Genomic DNA, 18150 nt, shown 5'->3' with positions numbered 1-18150 from the left:
AAATAACATTTGAACCATATGCTGGATGTTTTATAAGAAATAAAACGTTTTAAATAAATAAATAAAACCATTTAAAAGACCCTATGAAACCAAACTTTTTAAATTCAGAGATTCTTGAGGTGCTTTTTTTAGACTCCGTGTAAACGCTGTTCTGTAGAGATGTTTCCTAAGATTTATAATCTGTATTGTGAAAAGAATAGCATGTGGATTTGATGATGTTTGCTCTTCTTGGTGAGTTGAGCAAGAGTTAAGAGTTGTCAGGTGGTTTTTGTTGCAACGACCGTTCAGATGTGAGTGATCTTCACCAGATTACAGCGGATCTCACGCAGAAGAACTCAGTAAGGGTGTGAAAGATGAACAGAAGCATGCACAGCACTGTTTAGCAGCTCTCAAGTCATATTCAGTGGTAGAGTTAGAGCTGAAGAACCCTTTTAAGATCAAACGTTAAGACTTCATGTTGTTGTGTTAGTTCACGTTTAGCAAATTCTGTGCTGCACTCCTCAAAAACATCATTAGCTAAGTTGATCGTAGAGACCATTGGTGGCCGTGGCTTTGGGAAACGCAGCCCTGGATGATAAAATGTCACAATAGTGCTCATAAATCAAACTTATTCTGCTCAGATCATTAAAAAAAACCAATACTTTTATGTTAGTCAAGTTTATGAAACAACGGGTTGTTTTGTGAAATTATATCATATACAGAAATGTCCAAAAAATGGTTCATCAAGTCTTTGTTCAGGTCACATTATGTCAGTGACTCTTCAAATGTTTCAGTCATTCAAAACACTGATTCATTCAGCAATAAACAAGTGAGACTCTTCTGAGTGAGTCATTGAATCATTTATTCAAATGATTTGTTCACTGGGATTCTTTCAGAAAATAAACAATTGGCTAGTTTTATAAATGAGTCATTGAATCATCCAATGAATCGATTTGTTCAAAACACTGATTCATTCAGCCATAAACGAGTTAGACTCTTTGAGTAAGTCATTGAATCATCCAATGAATCGATTTGTTTAAAACACTGATTCATTCAGCAATAAACAAGTGAGACTCTTCTGAGTGAGTCATTGAATCATTTATTCAAATGATTTGTTCACTGGGATTCTTTCAGAAAATAAACAATTGGCTAGTTTTATAAATGAGTCATTGAATCATCCAATGAATCGATTTGTTCAAAACACTGATTCATTCAGCCATAAACGAGTTAGACTCTTTGAGTAAGTCATTGAATCATCCAATGAATCGATTTGTTCAAAACACTGATTCATTCAGCAATAAACAAGTGAGACTCTTCTGAGTGAGTCATTGAATCATTTATTCAAATGATTTGTTCACTGGGATTCTTTCAGAAAATAAACAATTGGCTAGTTTTATAAATGAGTCATTGAATCATCCAATGAATCGATTTGTTCAAAACACTGATTCATTCAGCCATAAACGAGTTAGACTCTTTGAGTAAGTCATTGAATCATCCATTGAATCGATTTACATTTACATTTACATTTAATCATTTAGCAGACGCTTTTATCCAAAGCGACTTACAAATGAGAACAACAGAAGCAGTCAGGTCAACAAGAGAACAACAACAGTATACAAGTGCCATGACAAGTCTCAGTTAGTCTAGTATAGAACGCATAGGTAGGTTTTTTTTTTTTTTTTTTTTTTTTTTTTAATTAAAAGACAAGAAAAGGAAAAGTGCTAGTGTTAGTTGGTTAAGTGCAGGCGAAAAAGATGAGTCTTTAGCTGTTTCTTGAAAATGAGTAAAGACTCAGCTGTACGAATTGAGATTGGGAGGTCATTCCACCAGTTGGGGACAGTCCAGGAAAAGGTCCTTGAGAGTGATTTTGAACTTCTTTGGGATGGTACCACAAGGCGTCGATCACTTGCAGAGCGCAAACTTCTGGAGGGCACATAAGATTTAACCAATGAGTTTAGGTAAGTTGGTGCCGTGCCAGTGGTCGTCTTGTAGGCTAGCATCAGTACCTTGAATTTGATGCGAGCAGCTACTGGTAGCCAGTGTAACCTGATGAGGAGCGGAGTAACGTGAGCTTTCTTTGGCTCATTGAAGACAACCCTCGCTGCTGCATTCTGAATCAATTGCAGAGGCTTGACAGTACATGCAGGAAGGCCCGCCAGGAGAGCATTACAATAGTCCAGTCTGGAGAGAACAAGAGCTTGGACAAGAAGTTGGGTTGCTTGCTCTGACAGGAAGGGTCTAATCTTCCTAATGTTGTATAAGGCAAACCTGCAGGACCGGGTCGTTGTAGCAATGTGGTCTGTGAAGCTTAACTGATGATCCATCACAACTCCTAGGTTTCTAGCTGTCCTCGAAGGAGTAATGGTTGATGAGCCCAGCTGTATAGAGAAGTTGTGATGAAGCAATGGGTTAGCTGGAATCACCAGGAGTTCTGTCTTCGTAAGGTTAAGCTGAAGGTGATGGTCATTCATCCAGCTAGAGATGTCACTCAGACAGGCTGAAATGCGAGCAGCTACCGTCGGGTCATCTGGTTGGAATGAGAGGTAGAGTTGGGTGTCATCAGCGTAGCAGTGATAAGAAAAGCCATGCTTCTGAATGACAGATCCTAATGATGTCATGTAGATGGAGAAGAGAAGTGGTCCAAGTACTGAGCCTTGAGGAACCCCAGTAGCAAGGTGGTGTGACTTTGAAACATCACCCCTCCAAGACACACTGAAGGATCTGTCAGAGAGGTAGGACTTAACCCACAGGAGTGCTGTTCCAGAGATGCCCATCTTTCTGAGGGTGGACAGGAGAATCTGGTGATTAACAGTGTCAAAAGCAGCAGACAGGTCCAGTAAGATGAGTACCGAGGATTTTGAAGCTGCTCTTGCTAGTCGCAGGGCTTCAGTAACCGAGAGCAGAGCAGTCTCAGTTGAGTGGCCACTTTTGAAGCCAGATTGGTTGCTGTCCAGGAGGTTGTTCTGTACAAGGAATATAGAAAACTGGTTGAACACAGCTCGCTCAAGTGTCTTTGCAATAAATGGAAGAAGGGATACCGGTCTGTAGTTTTCAAGAAGCACTGGATTTAGTGATGGTTTCTTGAGCAGTGGGCTTACCCGAGCCTGCTTGAATGCTGAGGGAAATGTTCCAGAGTGAAGAGAGGAGTTGATAACGTGAGTAAGCAAAGGTATGACTGAAGAAGAGATCGCTTGAAGGAGGTGAGTGGGGATCGGATCAAGTGGACAAGTAGTAGGATGATTGGACAGGAGAAGTTCGGAGACGTCCATCTCTGAGAGTGGGGAGAAGGAGGAGAAAGAGTGTGCATCGGTCATTGTGAAGTTGTCCTCAGTCTGTGGTGTGGAGAATTGGCCGCTGATGGATCTCGTCTTATTTGTGAAGAAAACTGCAAAGTCGTCCGCTGTAAGAGTCGATGGAGGAGGTGGTGGCGGTGGATCAAGAAGAGAAGAGAAAGTCTTGAAGAGTGTCCGAGCGTCACAACAGCTGTTAATTTTGTTGTGGTAGTAGGATGTTTTAGCCGTGAAGACATTTGCAGAGAAGGAAGAGAGGAGAGACTGATACACACTGAGGTCTGTAGAGTTTCTTGATTTCTGCCATTTCCTCTCTGCAGCCCTGAGTTTAGAGCGATGTTCACGGAGAACCTCAGACAGCCAGGGGGCAGATGGGGCAGTGCGTGCTGGTCTAGACAACAGTGGGCAAAAGTTGTCCAAGCAAGATGTTAAAGTGGAGCAAAGAGTGTCCGTAGCGCTGTTCGTGTCCAGAGCAGAGAACTGAGAGAGTGCAGGAAGTGAGGATGAAACCACAGAAGATAGGCGAGATGGAGAGAGTGAGCGTAGGTTCCGTCGAAAGGTGACCTGCGTTGGAGTGTGAGGCACTTCAGGAGTAAGTGCTAGGTTAGCAGTAATGAGGAAGTGGTCTGAGGTGTGCAGTGGAGCAACTGAAGAGTTGTCCACAGAGCAACAGCGCGTGTAGATGAGGTCCAGTTGGTTGCCTGATTTGTGAGTCACTGTAGTAGACACTAGCTTGAGATCAAATGAGGCGAGCAGAGTTTTGAAGTCAGCAGCCTGGGGTTTATCTAGGTGGATGTTGAAGTCACCAAGCAGTACCAGAGGAGTACCATCTTCAGGAAAGTTTGATAGCAGCACATCCAACTCCTCCAAGAAGTTTCCCAATTGACCTGGGGGACGATAAATGACCACAAACTGGATTTTAACAGGGTGGGTTACAGTAATGGCATGTGATTCAAATGAACCAGTACCTGTAGGTGATGGCTGAAGATCAAATTTCCATTCTTTTGATATAAGGAGACCTGTTCCTCCACCCCTCCCAGTGGTACGAGGAGTGTGGGAACAAGTGAAATTAGTGGAGAGGGCTGCAGGGGTGGCAGTATCTTCAGGTTTGATCCAAGTCTCTGTCAGTGCCATGAGGTTGAGACCGGAATGAGTAGCAAGAGAAGAAATGAAGTCTGCTTTGTTAACTGCAGACTGGCAGTTCCAGAGACCAACTGGAATAGAGAGCGTAGTAGTAGAGGTCAGAGGGACAGGCCGTAGGTTTGTCAGACAGGCCTTCCTGCGACGTCCGTAGCGTGCTCTCCGAGTGTTAGTAGTGATAGTAGAGATCTGAAAGCACATAGTGACTACAGGTGTAAGATATTTGAGAACAAGGTATACAAAAAGTAACGAAAGAGGAGAAAAGCAATACTCAAGTGCCCTGTCGGTGTCCTTGCTCGGTGGAGTCGTGCAGGTAGAGTCGATCGTCTTTACACTCGTCCGTCTTCACACGAGGAGGGCTCACACGAGGGCTGCCGCGACCGCTGCCGCGGTGAAACTTAGCGCTTTTGTATTAGCCTGATTACCTGTGATTGAAGTCAGCTGGCCACGCCTCACTATTTAGCAGATCGAAACCAGGCAGTCCCGCGATAGGCAAACGCAAAACCAAGCGCCACTGTCAGCACGTATTAACCAGGGTAAGACACACACAATTTAAACCAAAAAACTTTCCTAGCAATGACGATCCCACACTAGTCTGATGAGAAAACAAGGCAAAACACTCACAAGCTGCTGTCCTTCTCTGTAGCTCGACTGTTTCTTCTGACAAGTGCTTTCTAAACAGCTAATTAAGTACTTTCACTGGCTTTGGCCACGCCTCACTATTTAGCAGATCGAAACCAGGCAGTCCCGCGATAGGCAAACGCAAAACCAAGCGCCACTGTCAGCACGTATTAACCAGGGTAAGACACACACAATTTAAACCAAAAAACTTTCCTAGCAATGACGATCCCACACTAGTCTGATGAGAAAACAAGGCAAAACACTCACAAGCTGCTGTCCTTCTCTGTAGCTCGACTGTTTCTTCTGACAAGTGCTTTCTAAACAGCTAATTAAGTACTTTCACTGGCTTTGGCCACGCCTCACTATTTAGCAGATCGAAACCAGGCAGTCCCGCGATAGGCAAACGCAAAACCAAGCGCCACTGTCAGCACGTATTAACCAGGGTAAGACACACACAATTTAAACCAAAAAACTTTCCTAGCAATGACGATCCCACACTAGTCTGATGAGAAAACAAGGCAAAACACTCACAAGCTGCTGTCCTTCTCTGTAGCTCGACTGTTTCTTCTGATTTGTTCAAAACACTGATTCATTCAGCAATAAACAAGTGTGACTCTTCTGAGTGAGTCATTGAATCATTCATTCAAATGATTTGCTCAACTTCACTGATTCTTTCAAAAAATAAACAAGTGATTGTCTTTACGAGCGAGTCATTGAATCGTTCAAACAATTTACTCATAAACACTTAATTAGTAAACTATACAAGTGGCTTTTTTTACGAGTGAGTCACTGAATAAATTTATTCAAACAATACATTCACTGGGATTCTTTCAGAAAAGAAGTTTGGCTAGTTTTATAAGTGAGTCATTGAATCATCCAATAAATCGATTTGTTCAAAACACCGATTCATTCGGAGAAATAAAACAAGTTGCAGTCATAATGAATAAGTTGTTGAAATTCTTTCAGAGAAGAAACAACTGTCTTTCTTAGAGTTGCTGAATCATTTATTTAATCAATTTGTTCAAGACACTGGTTCATTCAGAAAATAAAATTGAGTTACTCGTGAGTGAATCATTCATGTGATTCAGCAACGATGATTCATAGAGAAGTGAGACAGTGTAACTCAATAATAATGTGTCTGAAATGTAAGTTATTCCAGAGTTGTTGTATAAAAGCAGTATCATAATTGTGCTGTTTTCTGCTTCTTGTGTGATCTTGCTGATATATCAGCTGATATACCTCTACGTGTTTTATAGAGGATAGTGTTTTTGCAGAAGGGGTTAGCGGGTCTTAACTGGACTCTTGGGAAGGGCTTGTGTTGGATGCGTCTCAGAAGCTTCGTGTTGGTTTGTTAATGGCTGACCTATTTCTGCTGCCATATGCTTCCTGGAAGGGATTTGCTTTGAAACATAAAAGCCAATGATTTGGATGGAGGAAGAAGATTATGAGCACATCAGAGAAGATCTCACATCTGTTGATGTGATGTGAAGAGCTCGTGTTGATTCATGTTTGGACACAGATTTTATTTTATTTTTTTAAATTCACAGATTCCTAAAGGCTCTGCGAGGCTCTTTTCCAGACGTGATGTTGCACACGGTTGGATTCACAGTCGTTCTGTGTTACCCGTAGCATGTTTGCAATCCTGTTTATCAGGAAAGTCCAGTGAGAACGGGAACTGTGTCTGATCTCATCTGGCAGATCTTTGGCGCGGGCCGAGCTTTATCATGACAATCATCTGAGACTTCCTCCTTTGAGGGACCTCACATGACCGAGGGCTTTGAGGAACTGGAGGTTTGCAGAGCTGTTTCTCCTGCTGTAATGGAGAACAGGAAAAGTTTTGGCCAGCTCTGCTCAGCGTGACTGTGAAACTGAAGGTCTCGAGGGCGCCATTGCCAGTTCAACCCAAAATAACTCTCTGAGCACGCTTCAGGAAGTGTTCTTCAGGAAACGGCCTTTAGATTATATTGCATACAAGTTGAATTTAAAGGAACAGTTCATCCAAAAATCACCATTCTGTCATTTATTTACTCTAATATCATTCCGAATATCTTTTTATCTTCTGTGGAATATAAAAACAAGACATTTCGAAGAACCAAAGAACACCTATGACTTTCATTTTATGGACAAAAAAATTTAATAAATCATCCATAAAATGAAAGTCAAAAGTGTTCTTCGAAATATCATCTTTAATGTTCCACAGAAGATCAAGTAGAGATCACACACAGGATAATCTAAGTATATTAATAATAATGTGACCTTTTAAACCTTCTGTATTGTGTAAAGTGCTATATAAAATAAAAAACATCCAAAATATGAATTAAAATGGATGGCATCTCAATGATACCAAATTAACACGTATTGTATTAATAAAAATAAAGCCAAATTAAATCAAATTGCTGCCTTTGTGCTCTTCCTCGTTGTATTGGTATTGAAGCAGCAGTAGTTTTGCCATCTCTGGTCCTGTTCCAGATCGGTAGATCGACCCGGTCGTGTGTTTTACATAATGTGTTTCATGATCTTATATAACAGACAGTCGTCTGGTGAGATCGCACACATGCTCCAAACCGCAGGCTGAAGACGGACGCCAAGTGAAAGAAGCTGATCTTCAGTTCCTGTTTCTCCAGACAGAAACGTGTTGAAACCTTGTTGTATCTGATCAGCATCTTCTTATTAATGAGTGAATGTGAAAAAAAAGTTATTACTGCATTTACCCCCCTTTTTTTTTTTTTAAGAGAAATTCTTTGAAATTTCAAATTACATATGAACCACACCAAAAAACTATGATGCAGAATATACATATTGTTTCAGTATTGAAGTATTTTTCTTTCCTTATATGATCGTATGACATTTCTAAGAACATATGATCTAGTATTAACCCCACTGGAATGAATGGAATTTAATTATTGAATATGTAGTCCAAATTTATGAAACCTACATTCACTTCTCTAAAAGGATTTTAAACAAAACACTTTAATTTTACTTTCTAAAAAACGTTCACGTTCAGAAGAAAAACACTTTCTGCAAGCTGCAAGTGTTCATCAATACGACACACATTTGTGTTTACCAACAAAATTCAGTATATATATATATTATACACATTTTACATTCCTCTTCTGGGTTAAAACAGACCTGAATGCATTATGAGAGTTGAACTCGTATGATATTTGTGTTTTTATTTATCCAGAGGAAACGATTAAATACTCATCATTAAAATCTCCGTTTGTAATGATCATAAATTAAATTAATACTAGTTTCTAGCGGTTTGGTTTTACCGTGTGCAATTGTTCTTCAGCTGTCAACTCTCAAATAATTAGCTGAAAATGTAATTAATCAGTGCGTCATTATTTGTTCATGAGAGCTGATTAGATGTTTCTGGATGTGGAGGATTAGCCGGAGAGTGTAATCTTCAATCACGTCTCTCTCGCTCTCTGTTTTGTGAGACGGTGGACCAGTGGTTAAGGACAAAACCCCTGTACTTCTAATCAGCTTAATGTTGGCATATTCAGAGAGATGGGTATAGAGGAGACTGTTGTTGCCGGTTGGTGATTAACAAACATCAGTAGACTTTGGACTCTGTTTGCGTTGGGATAGAAAGCTCTCTCGCAGGTGTCCGGGTCGAACCGAAGTTCGCTGCTTCCAGTTTTTTCCCATCGCTCGCTTGTCTTCCTCATTCTTATCCCAGGGCTGCAGATGTTTTGTGAGCTCTGTAAGAGGGAAGTTCAGGCATGCTTTGCATTTTTAGACCCCCTCGTGAAGCTTTAGTTCCTCTAAGCTTGTTTTCTTGGCTCTGTTTTGTCAAAGTGCATGTTCAAAATCAACTAGTCAACGATCAACCAGCTAAGCTTAGTCATGCTAGGCTGGTTTAAGGTCATCTTGACTAAAAGTCTTTGAATTAGGGTTAATGTAATGAAGACATTAATGTAACGGCCTTTCATGTTAGATGAGGGAAGTGGAATACTAAAAAAAATGTTTAAAGCAGCAACTGAACTCAAGTTTTTATTTGGCTGTATGAGTCATTTCAACTCATCTTGTCTAGTTGAATCTTGTATAAATGAAGTTAAAATTGGTCCAGTTGATTTGAGTTGAAGTATTGGAAAAATACAGGCTGACATGACTCGTTTTTGCAGTAAATGGATTTATTAACTTATTTTAATATGAACATCTTAAACATTAAAAAAAAAGTCAGTCTAGTGCATGTCTAACATAAAAAGCAGCACTGTGGAACGCAAAAACATGTTTAATGTCGTGCTGAGATGCACAGCGCTGGTAGAGCTAGCAACACTGAGTCGTGGGTTCAGTTCTTATTCACACGCAATACTGCGCAAGTCTTTGGCACACTGGATGCTGGTCAAAAACATTGGTTTTAAGACAGTTCTTTATGTCTTTCGTTTAAAATGGCTGTAAGAATCTTCTCCTAGATGCTTGGAACAGCCAACCTGCAAGGTGCGGTACTGTGAGAATTTTTATCCACTGCTTGTAAGGTTTACTATCTGTCACGGTGATATTTGGTGCGTCCACCCGTTGCTTTGTTCTATGTTCTCCTGTGCACCATTTACAAGAAAGTTTGCAGGTAGATTGTTTTAACATCTTGGAGAAGATTCCAAAACTACTGGTTTTCTGAAGCGTCTAATGTGCCTTTGGCACAGCACTGTACATTCTCCACTTGCACACCTTTTGGATGCTCTGTGATTTGCTTTGGTCAAATCTTCTGCAGAATGTAAAATTTGATATGTTTTTTTAAATCCCAAGATGTTGAATCTATGACAGGCTGAGCTCAGGCTGGCACGCCAGAAGGCTTTTTCCCTGTGCTTCTGCTGAGCTGTGCAGGCTGAAGGTTTTGGGTGCGTTACATCTGCTAGATAGATCTCTGTCAGCTGCTCTCCAGTGGCAGTGAGAGGATCAGATCTGGGAGTCCATGTTATGCTCTGCCTGAACACCTCAGCACACATTTCTGCTCTTAAAATGGCTGCCTTTGAAGCTCAGAGGATCTGGTGCTCAGTGGCTGTCAGAGACGCACCAAGCACATGAAAGCTTTACAGATTTCACCCCATTAGCCTGGAAGTATCTGACGCTCCGGCGGACAGGCTCGGTGCAATTTTGTGTTGTTTAATGTCTCCTACTTTTTCCTTTGTGTTTTCCTCCTCTACCAGACTTTATGGGTTGTCCAGATATGAGTGTAAGTTTGTTTCCAAGTTCCTCTCGAGTGCTGGAACACATCAGGGTGGAGCTGAAACTCAACCTTGAGAGACAATGGGCGAACCTGCCCTGGGACACACTGAGAATGAAGGTTGAAACCAGTGTCTGCGTTTACGGTTTGAGGCCACAGGTGATCAGCCATAGGTGTGAGAGCTCAAATACCTTTGTTCTCGACAACAGAGATCTTCTCATCTAGCAGGAATTCCAACCATTCAGCCATGAAACCAGTTTTCAGTCTAGTGTCTGTATAACTACTGCGTGTACTAATTTGATGGGTTTTATCCATTAGGTATTAAACCCTTAAGCATTGATGCATACTTGATATTGCTGTCATTTTAGTATTTTCTTCAGGTGGGTGAAGCAACAGTAATGTAATGGGTTTTCATTTTTTAACATTGTTTTGGTTGACTATGAGTAACTGTGCAACTACTTGTCAACTAACAGTCATTATAATATAAGTAGACTGTCTACTAATTACCCTAAGCTAACAGTTTGCTAATACTGTAATCACTGCTAGTTAACATGTTTTTCCAAAGTTACTTAAGTGGACTATCAAAATAAAGTATAACTCTTAATTTTATCTAATAGGATTTGATTGCACCATGTAAAGATAATATCAATAATTATTATTATTACCCCAACGCATTGTCTTAGTTACATCAGCAGAAAGGTTTTTATTAGCTTTTGATGAAAGTGAACTATTTTTGTTGCTTTAGAATTGCATGCAATGCAATGAAAAGGAACGGTGAAATTTAATGAAGTAAATTGTGTATTTTGATTGCACATCATCTTTAAAGCACATATGTTATATGATAACTGTAGTTCATGCATTTGTGTCTCTTGTTTTAATAACAATTGCATGACCTTGATAGAATTTTGGTCCCTTTTCTTGGTGAATTAAGAGTCTTTTCACTGAGACTTTGTTCTCAGTTTGTCCTCACAACTGGTAAAATGGTTTATTGTGCCTTTAGAATGACTGACTAAGATCCAAGTAGAATTTATTTTTTTGTGTTTACAGCATTCAATGCCTCCTCTAATGTGTAGCATTGCACTAAACCCGTCTAACACTAGCCTTGACATTGAGGCCTTTTCTTGCAGAAATCCGCCTCAGAATGTGTCCTGGTACATGAGCCAGCCAAGGCTGAAGATTTACTCTGGTTTGTATTGATGGCTTTCAGATCTGCAGTGCTGGGACCGTGCTGTACGACTGCTTAAATGCATTTCTGTTGTTGAGGTCATGCTAATATTCATGTCCTTGCCACACATATCACATTGAGTATGACCCATGATGAAAGAAAAACATGTTTGCTGTCTCTGTGCATGGTCTGCTTGGTATTATAGAGAAAAGCGGCAGTTGTGGTTTTATATGTATTTTTGGATATAAGGTTTACATGAGGTTAGTGCTGAATTAGTTTTATTCAAATCACATATTCCTAACATACTCTCTGTAATTTCTGGCCAGCTTTGTAGATTTAAATTTTTTTTGGTTTATGAAAATGTTAAGGGCAGACAGTCTAATGAAATATTGCAATACTTCCAAATACACCAGGGATTTGAGCATGTGTATGTGCTGAATTTGGCAGCTGTGTGAGTATTAATGAAAAAGTATTGATCGGGGACGGAATCATACTTTGTTTCAGCTCATTGATTGGCATGGTTGCCGGGTGCTCTTAGGTCACGGGACATAATATTGCCACCTCCAATTGACGGCCCACCCAATAATCCTTTGTGTTGCACTGCATCTCTGAACCCCTGAGTGTTCCTCATCCCTCAGCGGATTCACTCATCTTATTTCAGAAAGGCTTGATGCAATCTGATGGAACATGCTGATGTAAATAAATACCAAGGCCCACTGGTGTGCTACAGCTGAGGCTTATCCCTGGGTAATAAAAAAATGGAACAAATCAGCCCATAATCCCTCCTCAGCTATTGTTCTTGGAGCAGACTGACCCCTCGCCAAAAAAAGAATGATTCTTCTGTTGCATTCTGCCTTGTCAGAATTTCAGAATGCTTTCGTCTTTCTGTGAAATACAATGCTGTAAAATTTCCTTTCCAAGTGTTAGTTTATGGCCTGAGTTTCTCTTACCCCTTTCTTTCTTTCTGTCTCTAACCAGGTTTCCCTGATTTTCCAGGGAGTCCTAAGAGATGGAAGTGCTGCAGTGCGATGGCTGTGATTTCCATGCAGAGTCGAACGATGAGCTTAAGGCGCACATACAAGACGTCCACACAGCCTTCCTGCAGCCCACGGAAGTGGGAGAAGGTGACGAGTCACCCAGACGGTCCAGGACAAACTCGTTACACTCCCTCAGCCAAACAGAGGACGAGGAAGACTTGAGCAACCAAAATTATGACTCATTAAAAAAGGGAGCAGGTATAATGACACATTAGTCTTAGGCCTCTAGAGTGAAAGAAACTACACCAGAATAGTTGTTTTGCCATTCAAAATGTTTTTTCTTTCCCTGTTCATGTTTCAGGTATTAAATCCTTTAACAAAGACCTTGGGCACTTCTCTGGTTCAAAGCAAGCGAAACGCAACCAGTCAGCAAAACCTTCAAACAAAACGTCAACTCAATTTTTCCAGTGCAAGTTCTGTGTGCGGTACTTCAGATCCAGCTCTCTTCTCAGTGAACACACCAGGAAGGTCCATGGAGAAGCAAGCGATGAGCGATCCCTCAAAACTTCCAAGAAGGCCAGCTGTAGTGCTACGACTTACGGTGGTGTAGGAATGGTCTTTTCCTGCCAGTATTGCACTTATAAATCCCCACACAGAGCACAGATTCTGAAACACCAAAAAATGCATCATAAAGAAGGTCTACCAGGCCACTCGGCTCATGCTGTCGAAGCAGAGGTTCCGGATTTGGACTCTGATGCCTCCTCCGTTGAAGAACATTGTGAGTCGCCAGGGGAAGTAGAACGTAATGTGCTAGAATCTATGATCAAGCCCCAGTCAAGAGGAAGCTTTAACTGTGAGTGGTGTGGGTTTCAGACTTCGCAAAGGCAGCAGTTAACCGATCACATGATGAAGAAACACCGTAACATGGTGAAGATCATGGTATCCTTGCAACAGCCCAAAACGCAGGATGGAAGTGCAGGGTCCAGCAAGTCTGATTCTGCTTCATCCAGGAGAAGCACTCCAACCTCTAATTTAAACCTGAATGATTTAGCGAGCAATGAAGGTTCCTCCGCAAATCCCTCGTCAATCAAAGGATCCTCTTGCAATGCATCACTAAAGGCCACTTCAGGGATATCAAGTTTTCAGTACTCACAGCTCACAGCAAAAATACCCAACACCACAGGATCTTCCATACTGTCAGAGAGATCGACTTTCACCATGTCAGATATGTCTAGGTCTGGCATGGATCTAGATGCCAGCATGTTGAATGATTCCAAAAGCAGTTCAGATGATGAACTCTGTGACTTGGATGATCCCAATTACACAGAGTCAGCTGAGGATTCTACTAAGCTGCTTCTGTCAGAAGAGGATAATGACCTGCTAGAAACTAAAGGAGTTCCATTCAAAAGACACATGAACAGGTTCCAGTGCCCTTTCTGCTCCTTCTTGACCATGCACCGACGTAGTATTTCTCGTCACATAGAGAACATTCACTTATCTGGGAAAGCTACGGTGTATAAATGTGATGAGTGCCCATTTCTTTGCACCAACCCACTTAAACTTGACGCGCACAAACAATGTCACAGTGGGTCTTCTGAATGGGACACTATGGACTTAACCAGTGAAAGTGTAGATGGTCCGTCTGAACACTCTGAGCCAGTGAACGGTGGAAATGGCAGCTCTAAAATCAACGGGAAAAAATCCAATGCAGTCGAGGAACAGCAGGGTCCTCATCGGTGCTCACTGTGTAACTTTTCCACCATCACACTAAAAGGTCTTCGTGTCCACCAGCAACACAAACACTCATACTGTGATGGAACACAAGTCACTGGTCAAGAGGGCTCGTCCAATGAGCAGCAAGATTCTGAGTCCGAGTCCTACAGCTCCTTGAGCTTCGTTCAGAAAACTCAGACCTCAATCCTTGGATTTTCAACCAAGAAGCATCTTATTGGGAAGACAGCACGAAAGTCCATCAACGATTTGCCCTTGGATCTCTCTCCTGTCAAAAAACGGACAAGGATTGATGAAATTGCAAACAATCTCCAGAGCAAGATTAGTCAAAGCCAGCAGCACGAAGATGTGATTAACCTTGAGGAGATGGATGATGACGTGGAGGAGAATGGGAATCACATCGATTTAGAAACAAGCAAAGAGAGAGAATCCTCTGATGCTCGAAGTCAGCACTACACCTTCAACACTCAGCACCTTCCTGTTAGAAATTCTATTCAGACAGAGCGTGGTGTTGGGAAAAGAAAACGCAATCTGCAGTCCAAACTAGGCTCAAGAAACATTCCTGTTCAAGTCACCATTTCTGATGATGAAGACAATTACAGTGCCTCTTTAGAATCTAAAGATGTCCAAGATCAAAGCAGCCAAGATAGCAGAGAGACATATCAAGACAACACTGAATACAATACTGAAGAACCTGGAAACCTGTTCTACTGTAAACATTGTGAGTACCAAAACAAGTCTGCTCGCAGTGTCAGCACACACTACCAGAGGATGCACCCTTATATCAAGTTTAGCTTCAGATACATCTTGGACCCAGAGGATCAGAGTGCAGTCTTCCGTTGTCTCGAGTGTTTCATCGAATATAACAACTTTAATGATCTGCACCAGCACTATATGACACACCATCCAGAAGCAAGTAACGTTTTGAACTTTAACCAGCCAGATCTGGTGTATATGTGCCGTTTCTGTTCCTACACAAGTCCAAATGTGCGGAGCCTGATGCCCCATTATCAAAGAATGCACCCTTCAGTGAAGATCAACAATGCCATGATCTTCTCCAGCTACATGGTCGATCAGCCTCATAAGGGTGCTGCTGAATCCCAAACACTAAGAGAAATCTTGAATTCTGGGCCCAAGAGTTTCAGCCCCACCTCATCTGGGTCCAGATCATCATCGAGTCCTGCTTTAAAAAGCATCTGCAAAACGGCAGAAGCAAATGCTGAGACTGAAGGTCTTAGAGAAAGTTTGGGTGGTAATGTGGTGGTTTACGACTGTGATGTCTGTTCTTTCTCAAGTCCCAACATGCACTCAGTATTGGTCCATTATCAGAAAAAGCACCCGGAGCAAAAGGCCTCATACTTCCGCATACAGAAGACCATGCGGGTCATATCTGTTGACCAAGCACACTTGTCAAATAATTCAACATACAGCCTGACGAGCACCCCCAAATCTTCAAACGTCATCTCACCTGCGGCTCTGGATGAAGATATTTATTACTGCAAACACTGTGTCTACAACAATCGCTCTGTAGTGGGTGTTCTGGTCCACTATCAAAAGCGACATCCGGAGATTAAGGTGACAGCAAAGTACATAAAGCAAGCACCCCCAACTCCGGGCCTGCTGAAACTCATGGATGAGTTACAGATTGCACTTCCTAAACAATTTCTGAAGCAGTTCAACAACAATGGGATTGAAGGGTCAAGTAATTCCAATACTAAAGGAGCATCCGATAAAGGGGAACCTGAAATGCTGTTCTTCTGCCAGCACTGCGACTACGGGAACCGGACTGTGAAGGGGGTTTTGATTCACTACCAGAAGAAGCACAGGGAAGTGAAAGCCAATGCTGACCTCGTCCGTAGACACACAGCTGTGGTCAGGAGTCAGAGAGAACGAGCGCAGATGATCCAAGCGGGAAGTTCTACGTCCACTGCAACTGTAGCTACTGAAGCAGAAAAATCCAGGGCGTTGCGATCTTTGAAGTGTAGACACTGTGTGTACACATCTCCTTATGTGTATGCCTTGAAGAAGCATTTGAAGAAGGATCATCCTACTGTGAAGGCCACGGCCATGACGATCTTACACTGGGCTTATCAGGACGGCGTGTTGGAGGCTGGTTATCACTGTGAGTGGTGCATATACTCCCATGCTGAACCAAGTGGGTTGCTCATGCATTACCAAAGACGCCACCCTGAACACAATGTCGACTACACCTACATGGCTAGCAAACTGTGGGCTGGTCCTGATACTTCTACCAGCAGACAAGCTGGAAACTCTGAAACGAAGCATTACCAATGCAGAGATTGTGCCTTTGAGGCGTGCTCCATCTGGGACATTACTAACCATTACCAAGCGGTGCACCCTTGGGCCGTCAAAGGTGACGAGTCTGTCCTGCTCGACATTATCAAGGGGAACCAAACACCTAATAAGCTGCTCCCACAACCGCCCAAAGTACACATTTCGATATACAGTCCGTTCAACAGCAACCAGCAAGAAGAGGCTGCAGTTGAAGTCAGCCGCCCGCCAACACATGAGCGACAGGCTAATCTCTCTCTGTCTGCCACGACGTCTATCTCAAACAGCCCTTACCAGTGCACCGTATGCTTGTCTGAGTACAACAGTCTTCACGGGCTTCTGACCCACTATGGCAAGAAACACCCGGGCATGAAAGTGAAAGCTGCTGACTTTGCTCAGGAGGCAGATATCAACCCTAGCTCTGTTTACAAGTGTAGACAATGTCCGTACGTGAACTCTCGCATCCATGGAGTTCTCACACACTACCAGAAACGGCATCCTTCCATCAAAGTCACAGCTGAAGATTTTGCCGATGATGTTGAGCATGTAAACGAGCTGGTTAATGAGGGGGATGAGCGATCTAAAACCCAGAGACAGGGCTACGGTGCTTACCGCTGCAAGATGTGCACTTACACACATGGCACTTTAGAGAAACTCAAGATACACTATGAGAAATATCATAACCAGTCTGCCACAGACATGTTCAGAACAACTGCCACGCATTCACCGACCAGAAGAGATGATTTGGTTGCTGAATGCAGCAGCAGCAGTGTGACCGAAGTTTCAGAGGCCTGTGACTTTGACCTCACGCTTCCCGAAGTCGCAAAAAGTGACAAGAATGCAGTGTTTAAATGCCAGCTGTGCAAATACTTCTGCTCCACCCGGAAAGGTATCGCTCGTCACTACCGTATCAAGCATAACAATGTCAGAGCACAGCCCGAAGGGAAGAACAATGTCTTTAAATGTGCCCTCTGCTCCTACACCAACCCCATCCGCAAAGGCCTCGCAGCACACTACCAGAAACGGCATGACATTGATGCCTACTACACGCATTGCTTGGCAGCATCCAAGACTGTGGCAGAGAAACCGAACAAGGTGACGGTGCCCTTGGCATCAGAGGCAGAGGCTCCAGCGATGAGTGAAGAGCTAAGGCTTGCAGTGGACCAAAGGAAATGTTCACTCTGCTCCTTCCAGGCTTTCAGCAGAAAGAGTATCGTTTCACATTACATAAAGCGCCACCCAGGAGTCTTTCCCAAGAAGCAGCCCTCCAGCAAACTGGGCCGCTACTTCACTGTGATCTATTCCAAGGAGGCAGAGAAACCTCCATCTACGGAAGAGGTGGAAGTCGTTGAAGTTAAGGATGAGGTGGAACCTGAAGGTGAGGTGGACTGGCTCCCCTTTAAATGCCTGAAATGCTTCAAAATGTCGTTCAGCGCGGCGGAGCTGCTGGTGATGCATTACAACGACTGCCACGACAAGGAACTCAAGCGGGATTTCGTCAACATTCCGAGCCCCGCAGAAGATGGGACAGAGCTCTACCAGTGCACCCACTGTGAAATCAAGTTCTTGACTTTTCCAGAACTCAGCGTCCATCTGATAAACCACAATGAGGATTTCCAGAAAAGAGCCATGAGGCTAGAAAGAAGAAAACAGCTTCAAAACAAGCAGAGGATGACGGAGCCACCAGAAGCCAAACCAGAGAATAAGGTGAGCTTTAACACCTTGTAATGGGTTAAAAGTGGTAATATTAGTTGATTTGATTGTCAAAATGATTTGAAGTTTGGGCTG

General features: G+C 42.6%; 1 protein-coding gene across 5 annotated transcripts in view; it reads left to right on the top strand.

Annotated features, from left to right (window-relative positions):
* Nucleotides 1-18150, top strand: part of LOC132130030 (zinc finger protein 462-like) — a 49999-nt gene that overhangs the window by 9456 nt on the left and 22393 nt on the right. For 4 of the 5 annotated variants that reach the window (XM_059541616.1, XM_059541612.1, XM_059541613.1 and 1 more), the window contains exons 2-3: nt 12341-12597; nt 12701-18069. In XM_059541616.1, the coding sequence (XP_059397599.1) occupies nt 12372-12597; nt 12701-18069 (5595 nt within the window). In that variant the 5' untranslated portion in view covers nt 12341-12371. The remainder of the gene's footprint in view (nt 1-12340; nt 12598-12700; nt 18070-18150) is intronic. The other variant, XM_059541615.1, reaches the window with a different exon arrangement.

Source organism: Carassius carassius, chromosome 47, assembly GCF_963082965.1.
Source record: "Carassius carassius chromosome 47, fCarCar2.1, whole genome shotgun sequence".
In the NCBI taxonomy this organism is placed as follows: Eukaryota; Metazoa; Chordata; class Actinopteri; order Cypriniformes; family Cyprinidae; genus Carassius; species Carassius carassius.
Note: the sequence above shows the minus strand (reverse complement) of the source record. Positions and strands in the feature narration are given on the sequence as shown.